General features: G+C 39.8%; 1 protein-coding gene and 1 long non-coding RNA gene across 5 annotated transcripts in view; one reads left to right on the top strand and one right to left on the bottom strand.

Moving 5' to 3' along the window:
• Positions 1-16,448, bottom strand: part of LOC117588027 (stathmin) — a 74,516-nt gene that overhangs the window by 13,449 nt on the left and 44,619 nt on the right. The window contains exon 1 of one of the 4 annotated variants that reach the window (XM_034279072.1): positions 442-484. The exons of the other annotated variants lie outside the window; for them this stretch is intronic. Within the exon in view, the coding sequence (XP_034134963.1) occupies positions 442-469 (28 nt within the window). The 5' untranslated portion in view covers positions 470-484. Of the gene's footprint in view, positions 1-441; positions 485-16,448 lie in introns of those variants that run through there. 4 annotated transcript variants of the gene reach the window in all.
• On the top strand, positions 1,523-2,317 carry LOC117588032. Its single transcript, XR_004574090.1, has 3 exons — positions 1,523-1,772; positions 1,831-2,065; positions 2,120-2,317. It is a non-coding gene; the product is annotated as an uncharacterized LOC117588032 (long non-coding RNA).

The following is a 16,448-nucleotide window of genomic DNA, read 5'->3' as shown; positions in this document are numbered from 1 at the left end:
GTAACGCGTAAGATGCGTCTCACACGTCCCTTCTCGTTTTATATATTTTTGATGCAAGCATGTTCATTTAACAAATTTTCAATTTCAAAACTTAAATTAAGAAGAAAATTGGGGGAAAAATTGTTGGGTTGGGGGGTGAATGGAAAGTTTCACTGAAACAATTAGGGGTAAAAGATGTGACTCTTGGAAAGAAGCAAGCCCGAAGTAACAACACTTAAAGTGTTCTTTTGGTCCAGAATATTACTGTCTGACTGCAATTATTTTTGGTAAATATGTACATGCACTATTTAAGTGTAGAGTTCTTCTTAAATGTATTTGAAACATTTGGGCCACGTAAATGTATATATGAGTTTTAGAAGTCCTTATATTTCTTGCACTCTTATTCTGTAGTTCTTCTAACATCAAAGTTTTCCTTGATAAAGAAGTCTAAAGTTTACTTACAATTCAAATGCAAATGGATGGCCACCATTGTGAATCACAGACTCCAGATTCCAGACACAAAACACACAAACCGAATCGAATCAAATTGAACTTGATAAATTGCTGAAATAATCCTCAGTACTTTTTTTCGTTTCCTTTTTTTGTTTGGGCAAGTTGTTGACTCGCAGGATTTCGCCAACCAACTGAATGAACAGTCTGCTGACTGAGTGAGACTCCGATGATGGTTGGACCCAAGCTACAAGCGACACAAAAATGTTGAACGGGCACAATCAAACACACTCCTGCACACACACAGCCACTCACACACCCAAGAGTCCTGTCCTTCCTTCCGTTAGCTTTGAGCGAAATGTAGTTTTAATTTTTGTCGTGTAGCATAGTTTTTGGCATGTGCTGCAGAACAAAATTCCAGTGGAAAAACAAACAAAAAGGCGCTCTCAGCCAACGTTAGTCGTCGGCGACAGTCGTCTGGTAGACCGCGCTCTCCCTTTGTCGATTTGTTGTGCGGCTTAATTGCTTTCGTTTTGCCGGTTGGGGCAGGGCAAGGCCCCAAAACAGCTGATGATTCAGGCACAGCACCACTCAAAGCGAGAGAGAGAGAATATTGAGTTGCCGCTGTTATTTGAGTGGGAATTATAAATAACATTCTCTTTGAGTCAGTCAGCTGTTGGATTTGATCGTTGGGAATGGAAAATGTGGAACAAGGTAAACGACCTCTTCTAGCATGTAACGGTTGCATACTAATCTTATTGTTGCTAATGTTACGGTACGAAACGGTAAGTTATAAACGTTTTTAGGTTCAGCCCTACAACAGCGCTCCATGTAAGCAGTTTCCTGGATCATTTATAGGAATTCCTATGTACCATTCTAGGGAAAACATGAAATTGGTTTTTTAAATCATAGTAAGCTTGTTGGATTAATTCAATCAAAACCCAAAATATCCTAAGCATTTTAATATTAAAAATAATTACGGAAGAAATAAATTACAGAAAAAAGGTGCTGTGTTTTGGAAATTGTGATTACCATCGGTGAAAATATTTTATTTTAAATATTTCGCACTCAACGAGTGTGCAACAAACAAATTTAATTACATAAAATTAAAGACACAATTTTGAAATATGTTACTTGGCAATAAACGTCGAAATCGTGGCGGTTGACAGGTCTTTATCTTTACGACTTTGTATATGCATATACTATGAGTACATATCGCAAGAAACTCCACTGTTTTACTGTGGTAATAAAACAACCAAGGCAGCCGTCTTGTCAACACTCCCCAATGTTGAGGTGAAAACCAAGGGTTCGGAACACCCAATATTGGAAAAAACCACAGTATAGTATGTAAAAATTAAACAATAAATCAACCGAAAACGAGTTATGCATTGTACTCCTTAGATCTTCTGGTTGAAGCTACAATTATGGTTTCCCGCACACTGAAATCCAGAAAATAGAAACAAAAGCCCCTCTGAGCCCCTACTAAGGTGCATATGAAATTATTTTAATACCTTTTAAGCTCCTATACAGGCCAGCAACATATTGGTCAGGATTATGCCCCAAACACACAGTTTCATAATTTTCCAATGAAAGCAAACACAAAAGAAACAGCTGGCATTGAATGTTCACCACAAAGGTAAGTCGAGAAGGTTTGTTATCTATATCTTTATACTAAAACTGATCCCCACAGCAGCACGACATGCACCTTCCGATTTAGCACTTGATATGGATGCCCCTTTGTAGCTACCACTCGGTCGGCATCAAATCCGAAGCCTACACTCGGAAGCCACCACTGGACACCCCACCGTAGACAACACTCGATCGTCGCCACACAACTTCAGTTCCATGAACGATCAACATATCGATGCCGGAGGCTTACAAATAAATAAAATAAAACAAAATGAAAAAATACAATAAGTACCACTGACAGCTAGACTCATTTTTAAACTCATAAAATAATGAAATGCTTAAAATATGTTTTAAGAAGTTTTAGGAAGAGTTCTATTGATGGAAATGAATGCATGGAGCATTGATTTATATTTGGTTTTCAAAAGAAATGCATTCCAGTGGCAGCCATTTATAGGTTGGTCCCAATTGAGAATTAATTTCTAACGCAATCAAAGCCAAATCTTTGAAAATTAGCTACTTTTAGCTATCATTTCGTGCGGTGTACACTTGAACACAAGACTCTGCTTGCTCAATAAAATCTGTATTAAGCTTCGGCTCAACAACAGACCAGGAGGCGAGGCGATGGCAACCAAACGATGGAAACACCCAAACATAAACCACATTTCATTTTGGAAAGCCACGCCCAGCAACTAGAACTGGATCGCGGACTACCCCTCTTGCCATTTTCCTCAGAAAAATACTGAAAAATCGAGCCACTCGCACGTGACTCGCACTACAGGCAGGCACTTTGGCATTGATTGCCCCCCCCCCCCAATGCCATCGTCAGTGCCATGGCAGGGCCAAATGTCGCCAGCGACGACGACGACAAAATTCTGCAGGCTGGAAAAAACCAAAGCCAACAGAAACTACTGTCGCTGACGCTGAAAGCTGCTCAAAAGCCAACAAAAACCAACAAACATGGCTAAAGTAAAAGCCATGCGGCATTGCAGCCTGCTACAGCTGCTGCTGCTCCGACTGCTGCTGCTGTAGTTTTAATGGTTTTCCCTGCAGCGAGCCTCCGCCGAGTCGAGCACGATTCGAGTCGAGGCAGAAACAAACGGTGATGATTCATCGAGGCTCAGCCTTTGAGAGCTTTTCGCTTGCTCCCTCCCCCACCCGGGAACAAATTGGCCAACTTGAGGGCTTAAAGTGCGGAAACTTACCTGCAAAGAGAAAAGAAAAATAAAACTGCAATTAGCGGAGAGAAATTGTGTTCGAAATGTCTACAAAAGATAGGAACTTAGATGATAATTTCCTTTGTGGTAGATTTTGTATCTTGCTTGAGTCGCAATTTATGGATTAATCTTTGTACAAAAGATAGTAAGAGTCCTGCATAGAATACCATTTACATAAGAGAGTACAGTGAGTAAAATATAAAATTAGCGACAGCTGCTTGTGTAATTCAACAGCTGTCGCTTGTGGCGCCTGTGGCAAGCAGCCCAGCACTCCCCCTTTGGCATTTCTTGCCACTGATAATAATGAAAAGTTTGAGAGCACTGTGGCCAACAGTTGTTGCAAGTAGATAAGTGAGAAATGCAGACGACTCGCGGCCCACTAGCAACAAAAAGGAAGTGAAATACCTTCAAAAACTTCCTCCCTAGAAGTCTCTTCTGTTGTATTTCGTTTTTTTTCGTCGTTCGTATGATGGACACAGACTTTTCTAGTCGCTTTTTTATTTGTTGCAGCAAACACTTGAGCGCAAAGAATGTGGCAGTTTTTTTTTTTCCTTTCTCTGGAGTTTTGCTAAAAGTACTTCTTTTTGGGTGCCCCAGGACGTTGACCTTACGCGTTTAAGCACGGATTCTGTGTGGTTTTTATGGGTACCTTTAAACATGAATTTATTTGCCATGGATAGGTGTATCTATTCTTTATCCAACTCCAAGATAATTCCTTAATGTGTAAATCTGTCTATCTACTAGCTTTCACTCCTCTGTTGCGCGTTTACTTCATGACATCCATTTATCTGCTTTGCTTGTAGTTTCTCCTCTTGAGTCTAAGACGCTTAGCGACTGCTTTTCACCTGCTTTCTGTTATCCTTGAAGCCCAGACTAGGGCGCCACTAAGTCCTGCTCTATCTGGCCTTACTATTCCACATTTTCCTCGCTTTTCTTCCCTGTGTCTCCGGGTGGTCTCTCTTTTTCTCTGCAATTACATAAGTAAATGCCGGTAGCACGTGCCCGGTTATACCACCTGCACCAGTCTGTGTTTGTGTCTGTGACTCAATGAAGCAAAAAAGGAAAGCCTTGGCCCAGACCGGGCGCCCCTTCCCACTTGAGCTTTTGCATTATATACCTTATATTCTGCTCAAATATGTATATATGCGATGTACATATGTATAGGTTTGTATGTATATCCATTCGTCTGCAATGACGTGACGTGTTTACCTTATGCAAAAAAAGGCATGGCGGAAAATGCAGAAGAAAAGTCCGAGAAGCAAAAAACCAACACCCCAAAAAGTTTTCACCCAAGTTTTCTCTGTTGGCCAATGCAGTTTATCACCTTGGAAATGCGGCTAAATGACTGCAAAAACACACTAAACCAACGAAACGTTCCTATCTACATACATACCTGTATATATATACGATTACATATGTATATATGTACATGCTGCGCTTTATGTGGAAAAGGTAACTGCACTATTGATTTTTTGATAGATATACATTGTCTTTTTTCTTGCGTTGGATTGATGTTTGCTTCATTTTTTCATTTTGCTTGGCTTGATGTTTGCTATATTTGTTTTAGATTTTTGCTGCCTTTTTTGTGTGGTTTCTTACTGACTCTTTTTTATTTTTTTTGTCGACTTTTTTGTTTGATTTCATGTTATTTAGCTCTCCGTTTTTAGTGTGTTCCAAGTGGTGGCAGGTGGGGTCATTTCGTATTAGCAGAAGTCAAGTAAAAAGTCAGAGGCTTCAGGTGTGGAATTTATGGGCTATGTAAAAGTTATTAGAAGCAGATTAAAACGAGGTAATTATTGTGGGATCGTATTGGGGTACTGTAGTGACAAAGAACACCAGAAGCAGTCACACCTATTAATCGTCCGTCTCCTCCCTAATATATCGATATATGTGGGATATAGTAGGAGTACTCAGTTGCTACGTGAGAGAGAGTGACAATTACTACAATATTAATGGTATTTATGTATAAACATCTGTATGTACATATGTATGCCAGTATACAACTTAATTAAATTTGAAATAATTGTGAATAATTCTGCATTATTTTCATGTTTTAGATGATATGTAAGTCAGCCGAATTAATCACTAATCGTTACCCAATATTGCAAGGCTTTAATTAGGTTTCCAAATGGTTTTATTAATGAATATCCTCTTTATGCAAGTATTTAAATCTGTTTGTATTATACGGGAACATATCCTACATTATTTTGCTCTTGCCAGATTTTTAGTTTCAACCTAAATCCTAAAAACTTAATTTGTGGACTTTAGAAATTCGAAACTTCTTTATTCCACACAGAAATAATAGATTTTCGAGTAAAACTTCCAAGTAAACACAAAAGAAGAAAAGAATAAAACACATAAAACTCATTTAAGTTGAAAATTCATGTTAATTTTTAAGGCTTAACCCATTTATGGCCAAAGCATTTATTTAGTGAAAAAGTTTCCTTTTTAAAGCGGAGCGAGCGTAAAAGGAAGAAAGAAAAGCCAGCCTCAAGTGCTGGGGAATTATTAATGGAAGATTGCGCTCACACGAGGAGGGGCTCCTTCATTCAGTGCCCTGCAGCATACCACTTAATACAGTCAACTATTGACAGCAATTGAGGCGCTGCTGCCCTGCTCCTAATACGCAGCTCAAAGAGTGTCGAGGGGGCGGCATGGACGCAGGAAAAGTGGAGGTTATTTGAAGAGGTAAGCATTTTCCAGGCGAACAAGCAGCAGCACCACCACCCCCATCAGAGTTGCGCCCACGATGGCTTCCCTCTCTCACATTTAATGAAAAGCAAAAAGCAAGCATGAAAATTGCTTAATTTTAAAGCTTTCAAGTGGGTATCGCAGTACATTTTCCATTACGTATAATTTTAGAGGTTTGTGAAATATGAATCAAGCAGATTAATATATTAAAAGTAAAACTAAAGCATAGGTTCATTTATTTTCAGCTAAAAGAGATGCGCCACACGATTCGGCTACCGCTCCCCTGTTAGTACTAACATCAACATCAGCTAATTAGCCATGCCCAGAGGTGGCCATGGGGCAAAGAGCAAGCAGCACAAAGAAAGCCACCAGTTTGATGGCCGCCAAGATAAACAAAACCACGGGAAATTCCCAAATTCAAGCCAGAAAAACAGGAGGAAAAGCCAGAGGAGATGGAGGAGCCCTGTCCTAAAGTAAATGAGAATTTCTGCAAAGAGAACGAGAGAGCGCGGGGAACATAGTTCACAAAAGCACAAAACAATAACCAAAGCGGAAGGCGGAAAAACAAAAGTGAAAAGTGCAAAATAAAAGGAAGTTTATTATTATTTGCAACAGTTAACATTTAAAACAAAAGCTGCAACAACATCAGCAGCGGCAGCAAAGGAAACAAAGAAGCCCGCAGGAACTGGCGCAGCTTACCTCACATGCCATGATGGAGTTCATCAAGATATACATATGTACCTATTTTTTCCATGCATGCCCTGATAATGAGAGCTCAAGGGGGTATTCTGGCGGTGTGTGGAGGTTTGCTACAGTCAGAGAATAATTAAGAGATAAACAGGCAACGTTTCAGAGACCGAACACGCATTTTCTAGAGGATTTTCTGATAAATACGCTCCCATCGAACTTTTGAAATGACCAAAAATCCTGTGATATCCAATATATGTACAACTTTTACCACTTTGCACACTTTAAAGCACTCAACGAAAAACTCCTTCAAAGCTTGCCTTAATTGCAAAGAATTTTCTGAATGTTTAAAAAGCATCCCCTTGTCGAGATATCGAGAAAAGATCTCACACTTCTATTTAATTTAAATGCAATTCAACAAAAAGTAGGCATGTCACACTCCTGCTCCCCTACTCTCCTGATGAATGGGGCACCACATATGGGACCCCAGGAAAGAACGAACCCAGAAGAAAGGCAAATAAAAAACGACGAAAGCAAACACTTACTGGCGCTTAATGAAGGAAACGGCATAAAAGCCGCCGTCTAAGTAGATGTTGCTGCCTTGTGCAACAAACGGAAGTACAAAGAACAGCAGCAACAACAGCAACGACAACAACAAAAAGAGGCAGAAAAAACAAAAACAAGAGCAAATATTATGAGAATTGAAGGCAGTTTACCAGTGCGACGCCTGCAGAATAGAAACTTAATTTTTGCTGAATGTGTCGCCGGTTTTAGGGTTTGGCATGGATAACACAAAAGAGGGGAAACAATTACTGGCTGGCTGGCTATGGGTGGATGCCTGTTGGGACGGGGAATGAAAACACCAGGAAAAATGTTGCTAATTTAGCGTCAAATGTGAAAGAGAGAAAGCAATGAAAGTAAATGTATATGAAAATGGGAGGACATTTCTTTAAAAAGGGTTCTGTGTGAGGGATGTCTTTAAGAATAGATGCAGGACTTTCTTGAAACTTGAGAGGAAATTGTCTTAAAAGTCTTTAAGACCTAAAAAAGATTAGTTATCCATTTACAAGAGAATATAGCGAAATGAAAGGTATGTTTTCCTGTGAGAAGCTTCCAATCCCTCCTATTAAAGACCACCCCTAGCATTAATAATTCACTCTCATCCATTAAACCCGAACGAACTAAGTTGCTGTACAGTTAATCAGGCAGACAAATTCAACGAGATCTGCAGCAGACAGACGCCACATAATGCAGCAGTAGTGTCCCCACTCCTATAACAGCACCCCCTGCAGCTCTGTTTGGTGGCAAGTTTAAAATTATCTCTAGAAGCGCATCCAGACAACGAGGACATTGTGATGGCGGTCCGGCCGGCTGGCAGTTTGTGTGTGTCGTCTCTGGCAGGGATGTTGGCCAGCCATGTTGTCAGTGGAAATGTCAGTGACATTTTTAGCGTCCGATGCAGACGAAGGCGGTGACTAAAACAAGAGTACAGATGTGCGGCTGAAGCTGAAGCTCTGCTGCAGTTGTCGTAACTGTTGTCTAGTTTCAATCACTGACAGAAATTTTATAAAATGGTGCCACTACTCAAGGTAGATTTACATTAAAGATTCAGCAAGAAAACATGTTTAATTGAGGTTTAATGTTAGTCAACGAAAATATTTGTGTGCTACATTGCACTTTCAATTTACTTTCAATTACATTCTACCTGTACTTGAATCCCCCATCCATGCTTCCCATCTCTTTGTAGTGTGAGAGGGAGAAATGGAAACGAATGAGCAGAAGAGCAGCGATGGGCAGAGCAGCAACAACGAGCTCTAAGAGCAGCATGGAATTGCAGAGCAAATGCAGCCAAAAAAGGTAACAGAAAGAGCAGATCGAAGAAGCTAACTGGAAGCTCTCTTTATCTCTTCTCTTTCTCGAGTGTTGCTTTCGCTGTTGCTTTCAGTGTAGAGCTATTTGCCTCGCCCCCACGCCTCTAACTATGTCTGCTGTTGCATTGAATGCATCTGCAGTTTACATCCGTTTTAATATTGTCGTTTGTTGGTTGTTTGCTTTCAGCGATAAACATGAACCCAAATGGTCGCCTAACTGTTAGCTATGTTCCCCCTCTCTTTCTCTCGTTCTCTCTCTCACTATCGTTTTTCCTCTTTCAAGCTGCCTCTCTCTCTCTCTCTCTCTGTGTCTTTTTCTATATCTTAATGCACCCTCATCCGCTTTAGAATGACAACCAACAAACGTCATCTAAAATGTAAGGGGAAACAATGAAATTTTGTTGCATTTCATTCTTGTCGCTGGCCATTTTCCCATTTCCCTTCACCAACCATTTGCCTGTGGTGTAGTTTTGTGTTTGTCGAGGGATTATTTCACTGCATTCTGTATTCTGTTTTCAGTTCTGTGTTTTGTTACGATTTCTGTTTTGGCATTATTATGACAACGGGAATGTCCGCTAAATAAAATGCATTTGTTACCACCGGAATAATGACAAGAAAAACCATATACGAGGAAGGAAAGAAAACCCTCCCATCAAAGCAACATGTGAAAATTATAGCTTATGATATTGCTTTACTTTTGGATTGGAGAGTGGGGGATGTTATTTACAATTCCTTGTATGAATTTTTATGCACAAAAGAACAAAACTTATTTCACTAGTATTTTCATCATTATCTTTAATATGCAATCATTTATCTCTCATTTAATGTTTCACAAAACTTCACCCGTAAAGACATCAGAAATTAGCTTCAACCTTGTAACATTGCATGCCAAAATCTTATTTTCCTTTCCTTCCTCATGAAAACACATACCAAATGGCAAAATATCATTAGCCAAAGAGGCATACAAAACTTGGCGTTAGTTGCTTTCGATGCGATTTGTAATTAATACTAAATATATTATTGATTTTTGTTAGCCCTTAACCGGAGTTAGTGTTAGTGTTGCTTAGCAAGCCTAAATATCTATGTATGTATATAACGTTGGAACTAATGTTTGTTTGTTTGCACGTTTTTTGCTGCCTGCTGCGTGAGCTGCCCAGGGGAATAGTTGATAAGTTATACATCTGAAAGGGGGTTCTTAAAGATAGAGAGGGATTACTGAAGCGTGGAAACTATAGGAAAAGCGTTCCCATTACCATTTACTTCCTAGGAAGCTAATGTGCTTTAAATAGTTGTTTAATGTCAAATGTCCGTTCCGAAAACCTCTCGAAGAAAACCCCTTCAACCCATATATTTTAGGGAAATTTTCTAAATTATTAATCTTTTCCTAAGAGCAATTTTATGTTTAATTTCAGCTAAGGAGGATTACTTTTCGTATCGGCAAAATGTCAACAGAAATACTGGTTAGGTAAGTGCATTGACATTCAAAACCACCCTAAACCCGTTTGTTTTTCATCTTTCTATCCCTGCAACTACGCCCTTGAATGGGTGGGCAATGTGGACATGAAGTGGGAGCTGGAGCTGGAGCTCGTTGTAGTCCAGTTTTATGAGCGTTTAAATTAGTGCGTTTCCTTTGTTGTTTTTGTGTGTTGTTGTCGTGGCCAGTTTGGGTCTGGGGAGGCCGTTGCCATTGTTGGACGTTATTGCCACCGATTCAACCCCCGACGCGTCGTGTCGGTGTCGATAAAGGTCTTGGGGGTCTCTTCGCTTCGCTGCCGTGTTGTGTGTCCACTCTGGTGGCAAGATTGTTTTATGGCCAACGGCGGTTTAGTTTATTAGCCGCCAACATGCAGGTGATATCCCCCAAGTGGGTAGTGCGCAGAGAGCGAAGTGGAGAGCAGGTAAATGTATGGGCGTGGTGGATTGTTGGTAATTAAGACTGAAACTATGAAACCGGACGCGGCAAAAGTGTTCGTCAATGAGGCGCCGCACGGAGAAGCATTTCCTCGGGGACAAGCAGAAGGAAAGCAACGGGTACTATCATGCTGAATTCCTACCCCATTTCTAATGATCTGAGTGACAGGAAACTAATTAGAAAGAGTCTCTGATTTAATTTCAGGGAAATCCCTGCAAAAATGAATTGAGTTTCCCGAAAAACTACTGAAAGAAATGAATTGAAGTTCGAGAAGAATTGAAGCTATTTCTAACCTGAAGTTAAAGCCGGTATGTTTCCATCCACCCTTTGAGAAAATCTTTTCAAGCATACATATGCAGAATTTGCTTCGAAGCTAAAGAATTATGCATAAATCTTTCATAGAAATTTGTAGCATTTCCATCAAAGCAAAATGTCAGCAATTCTGCACAAAAAGGGCCCAAGGAAAACACCCGACACCACAGCATAAATAAAGGATATTCGTATGGGCAGCAGCAGGAGAAGCAGCAGCAAGCTCTCCCTTGGAAAAGTGAGGATGCAGGATATCTGTCAGAGGCAGGAAAATTAGAAAGAGCGGCAGAGGAGCGGGACAGCAACTGTGTGAAAATTATACGTTCAATGAAAATATTTGCCAAAGCGCACACACACAAAAAAGAGGAGCGAGGAGTCCTGCGAGAAGTCTGATGTCCTGGTCTCTAAGCCATATGCAGTATGATGGCTCATACCACCACACTGGGAGCAGGTTTCTAGCTCGTAAAACACTCAATGCAGAATAACAGTCCCGTCCGTCCTCTGCCTGACGCTGCCCCCTTGGACTTTTTGTGGTCCCTTCTCTCAGAGGGCTTAGAGGCACAACCACAATGCAATTTTGTGGTTGCACACTTACATAGAGAGAAGAGTGAATAAGCGATGGTGGAGGGCAACGGACAGCTCACTTGAATGCGCAATCAGTAGGACCTCCACGGACCTCCATGTCCCTTTCGTGCGTGCGTAATAATAAAATTGTCAGGCTCATAAATAAAATGTTGCATACAAATGGGCGAACAATCAAAGCAGGAAGATGGCTGGCAGAGGGGAGGAGAACAGGACGACACGGATAAAGGCATGTGGCAGCAACCAAAGAGAGGGAGAGAGCAGGGAATGCAGCAGGAATCCAAAAGAGTATATGTGGTGTGCCATTTCCATATGCAGTGGCATGCAACGAATGCGATAACCAAAGTTGACCGCAGCATTGCTCTGATTTTTCCCTCCCGCTGCTGCCATGTCCAACCCCATTCTGAGGTCAGAATATGTCGCAACCTTTTCACAGCTCCATCTTTCGCTCAGGGCCCTTTTATTCCTGGGATTTTCACAGCTTTTCCCGAGCGTCATATCAGACAGAATTCATGTCCATGCATTGCCTCCTTCATTTAATGAACTTTGTTTTTTGTTTATGTGTGTTTTTTACGAGTTTTACCAAGCGCATAATTTCGTTTAAATATTCATTTTAATATTATTAAATTTCATGTGTTGTGTGGAGTGGAGCAGGAGCGAGTTTTTATCACGTATACGCATCGTTGCACTCACAGAAGCCAACATAGAGTGGGAGAGACAGAGAGGTGGTGTGGGAATGAGGTCCAATGAAGATTTAAATGAAAATTCAAAGATAATTTGTTGTTAATTTCATCAACAAATTTGCATGCTGAATATTTAACTTAATGAAAATTGCTAGATTATCGTTACTTATTTTTGTCCAAGTGTAAATTGAGAAATATCTTTTCAATTTATTGGTTATAGAAATTGGCAACGCTTGTTTTTGATTTTCAGAGAAAATCATTTCAGCACTTCTACCTTGATTTTCAAGACATTTCTCGCATTTTTGCACAACAATTTCCATTTACTCTCTGCAGCTTTGTGAAATATTATATAAATGTTTTCATTTCAATTGTGGCATTCTACAAAAGATAATAATATTTGCAGCACATCAGAGACAAAAGAGTAAATCAACATCAGTTTGCACGCAGCACACAACATTATTAATCGTCCCCTGGGGATCCTGCTGCCGTTGCTCCCGCCGCTGCTGCTGTTTGGAGGTCCAGCAGGAGGCATTAGCATAAATAATTTCATCAGTTTACTAACAGCCTGCCTACTTCACCCTCTCTCTTTCCCTACCAATATTGTGATTATTATTATTATTATTGAATTTCGTATGTTGGCAAATTCCATACATAATAAGAGAAAACGCGAAGGAAAAGCAAACATTTGTGCCATATTTGGGTAGTGTTTTGTGTGTGTTTTGAAGAAGAAACATATTTGGTATGCAAATGATGAGAGCCAGAACGCAGCGAGCCAGAACCCGCAACGTGGTCCAGTAATCGTGTGCTGGATGGAAGCCTCTGTAGCCCCTGGCGGGGGGATTGTTTCTCGTTCTGTTCGAAGTAGAATGTTATCCTGGCCCAAACATTGCCGCAAGTGCAGCAATTGCCATATGTCTATGTGTGTGTGTGTGTGTGTGTGTGTGTGTGTTAACATGGCAAGCGTTTTAGCCAGAAAACTATCGGTTGGATAGAGAGAGAAAGAGACTTCTGGCTTAATGCATAATTGAAGTTTTGTGCAGCAAAGTTTTGGCCCCTCTACACACAAAATCCGAATAAACATTTTCCAGACAAATACAAATCCCGCACTCGAAATACAAATATTCGTTTTGCCCAGAGAAAGCCGAGCGCCAGAACAGAATGAAATATTGTATGTTCTGGGCAGCAATTAAAGGTTTCCAAATGGAAATGTTTGCCGTTTTTGGAAGCACTAATACGTACGCAGAGGGGAAATGGTAGAGGCGAATGCTAGATTCGAAATGGCAGAGGGAACTGGTAAGAGGCAATGTTTCTGGGGATCATGCAAATGAGTCTTAAAATGGGTTTTACTCTGAGAATATTATGCAGCAGCTTTCATTAATGGATTATTCATTTAACTCTGCGCATCTATGATGTTGAGCATTTTATAAAACAGATGTTTCATTGATGCATCAATTATGCCTTGGTAGGCTGTCAGTTGCATTTTTTAATCAATTATTCGGGTAGTTACTACAAGAACTTCATGAAGTTTTTTGTTACTGCTTCTTTTGCAAAATTTCTCTTGCCTTTTTTGCGATGATATATTTCTCTGTAGTCTCCAGTTTATTAGCCGTTATTGTTAGCATTTGCTTTTGGCCTTGCGCCAGACTGCAATAAAGATTAATGTTTTCTCCAACTTTCTCTCTGCCTCTCTCTCTCCCTCTCTTTCGTTCCCGCGGCAATTTGTCATCATAAACAATATTTCACAATATCCGCTTTTTCCTTCAGCTTTTGGCCATTTGTGTTAAAAGCCAGAAAATAACAAAAAACAAAGAATGGGGAATGAAGGCAGGGAACACGCCTTGTAGGAAATGGTGTAGAAAAAAAACCAATACGGAAAACCATTTGTAATAGTTTGTAGATCTCTAGAGCTATCAATTTTTAACAGTTTCGTTAATTTACATTTTCCGTCACGGCTGGCTTTCCCTTAGGAATTTTCTTGTGTAACGTCACATCAAAATTTCCTACCCCTATGAGAAATATGCTTTAGGCAACGTTTTAATTCTAATTGCTAGAAATGTTTTCATTTCGTTTCGGTTTTTTTTTTGTTTTCTTTTTTTGTCCACCTATTAAAGGAAATATTTCGCTTTTTTGCCACTTATTGAAGGAAGTGTCGTCAGTCGGCGGCCATTTCTGTTTGTTTGCTTTAACACTTTCGCAAAAGGAGAGAAAACTTCTGTCCACTCAGTCACTCGCTCTCTCTATCTCTGTCTCTATCTGAATAAAACTGTTTCGGACTCACTCCTTTTGCTTGCAATTGAGTTGCTTTCTGTTTTAATTGCATTTCCTCCGTGAAAAAACGAGCAGGGGTGCGAAAAAAAGAGTAAAATGTAATTAAAGCAAATAAAATGAGTTAAATAAAAAACTTTGCATATAATTGAATTGTCAACTGTATTCATACGTACATATGTAGATCCTGCAACTACAGTGTCTCCTGAATACCGAGCTCTGATCCCATTTGATCCCGAACTTTTTTGTAAAAAGAAATAGGTTTGAGGAATAGGCCTTGACAATTGTCGCTGGATACCCTGTAAAGTATGCCTGATGCACAATAATAACACTGGAGTACTGTAGTTTAGTACTGAACCAGTCGTATCTATAACCTGCACTACTTGGAGGAATGATAGATGATTGGTTAGGTATGGTTGAAAGCATTTATTTCGGAAACATATTCTATTTCTAACCTGTCAAACATCTTCCAAAAATCGTAGTACCCCAATCTTCACAAACATCAAGCACAGAGCATACATTTTTTTCATTTTCACTTCCATTTCCATCATCAAGATTAATTATTAATTGCAAATTGAGCGTTTGTTTATTGATTTTACAGCAGAATGCAATTAAGCATGTAAAAAGAATCCATATTATTTGTGGGGGAAACATTATTTGTACGACACGACACGTATATTGCATTATCAGTTTTTTCCCTCCACATTTACATTTGCATATATTGCATTTTCCACATTTTTCTGGGGCTAATATTTTGGGACGGCTTTATTATTATTACGTCGCTAACTTAATTAGCTTTTAATTAGTGCTGCGCTCGTTGTAAATATTTAATTTCAGACAAATTCTGTTTATTATTTACACAGGTTTTTCATTTAAATAATAGAAAAAATTAATTGTTTGCAGTAGATGAAGGGTTTGTCCGTCTCTCCATCTGTCCTGTCCGTCTGTCTGTCTGTCTGTCTGTCTGCCTCTGTTTCGTGTGTTAATTAGGGTTGGAAAAACGTTGTTAAATATTTGATGTTTATAATTCTGGATAATTGGCTGAGGATTAGTGTAGGAATTACCGGCTGGGCGATTCTATTAATTGATAATTTAGGGGACTTGAAAGGGCCAGAAAATGGTTACCCTGGGAAATTGTTCTTTTATTTCTCACTCCCATCTAATGGTTATATCATTGATACGCTTTTCACACAACGTGCACCTACCCCTAATGAATGCATTCATGTTTTATTCATTTGAAAACTATCCACTCTTAGACTTCATTTATATCTGTGGAGCTATTTTCCCGCACTCCTCACTCAAGAGTTTGACCAACAAAACTAGTTAAGATAAATCTGTTTCACTCTATTCTTTACACTCCCCTTCATCACACTTCCCTTTATCACACTTCCATTTTTGTGTGGGCGGTGGTGTGGTTTGTGCCCCATGCCACATACATAGATATATTTCCTCCCTCCCTCTTTCCACAACTTTTTGCACTTTAATGACTTTTGCGCGCGGAAGTTTTTGCCGTTTTCTTGCCATTAGCCAAAGGGAAAGAAGATATATACAAGAAATTAATGAACTTGCCGGAAAATATGGACGTAAGAGACAAACGAGAGTCAGAGAGGGCAGGGTGCTAAGAGAGAGAGAAAAGTGCTAAAATTGGCAGATGGCCATAATGAATGTGAATGCGAAAATCTGGCAACAGTTGAAGGGTTTTCGCTGGATATGATGGATATTTGGCACTGATTGAAGGCAGGCGGCAGGCACTAATTGAAGAAGTGGGTATTCAAGTAGAAGAAAAGCCAACTAATGGCTTCAAGACTCGCAACTTGAAGAGTCAACTGGAAGGCCATTTTTTTAAGGAGAAAAATGCTTTCTTCGCAGAATTACTATTCTGACCCAAAGCAAAGTGAGTGTAGACTGACTTCTAATTAAAATTTAAATTTAGCAGAAATTTCATAAATAAAATGCAATTATTGCTTCCCTTAGCTATTCTCCATCCACACTGATATCTGATATAGACTCTCATTGTTATGTCTACACTCTATTATCCTGAAGCACCAGTCCCTGTCTCTTGCTTAATCCAGCGTTATTATCCTCTCCCTAGACGTGGAGGAACCACAGCATCCCGACTACATTTGCAATCCCTAATTACAAGCCGTATAATAAATATGAACTGGGTTTTGGTGTC

The sequence above is a fragment of the Drosophila guanche genome, unplaced genomic scaffold, assembly GCF_900245975.1.
Source record: "Drosophila guanche unplaced genomic scaffold, DGUA_6, whole genome shotgun sequence".
Classification (NCBI taxonomy): domain Eukaryota; kingdom Metazoa; phylum Arthropoda; class Insecta; order Diptera; family Drosophilidae; genus Drosophila; species Drosophila guanche.
The sequence above is the reverse complement of the archived record's forward strand: the minus strand, read 5'-3'. Positions and strand labels throughout refer to the sequence as shown.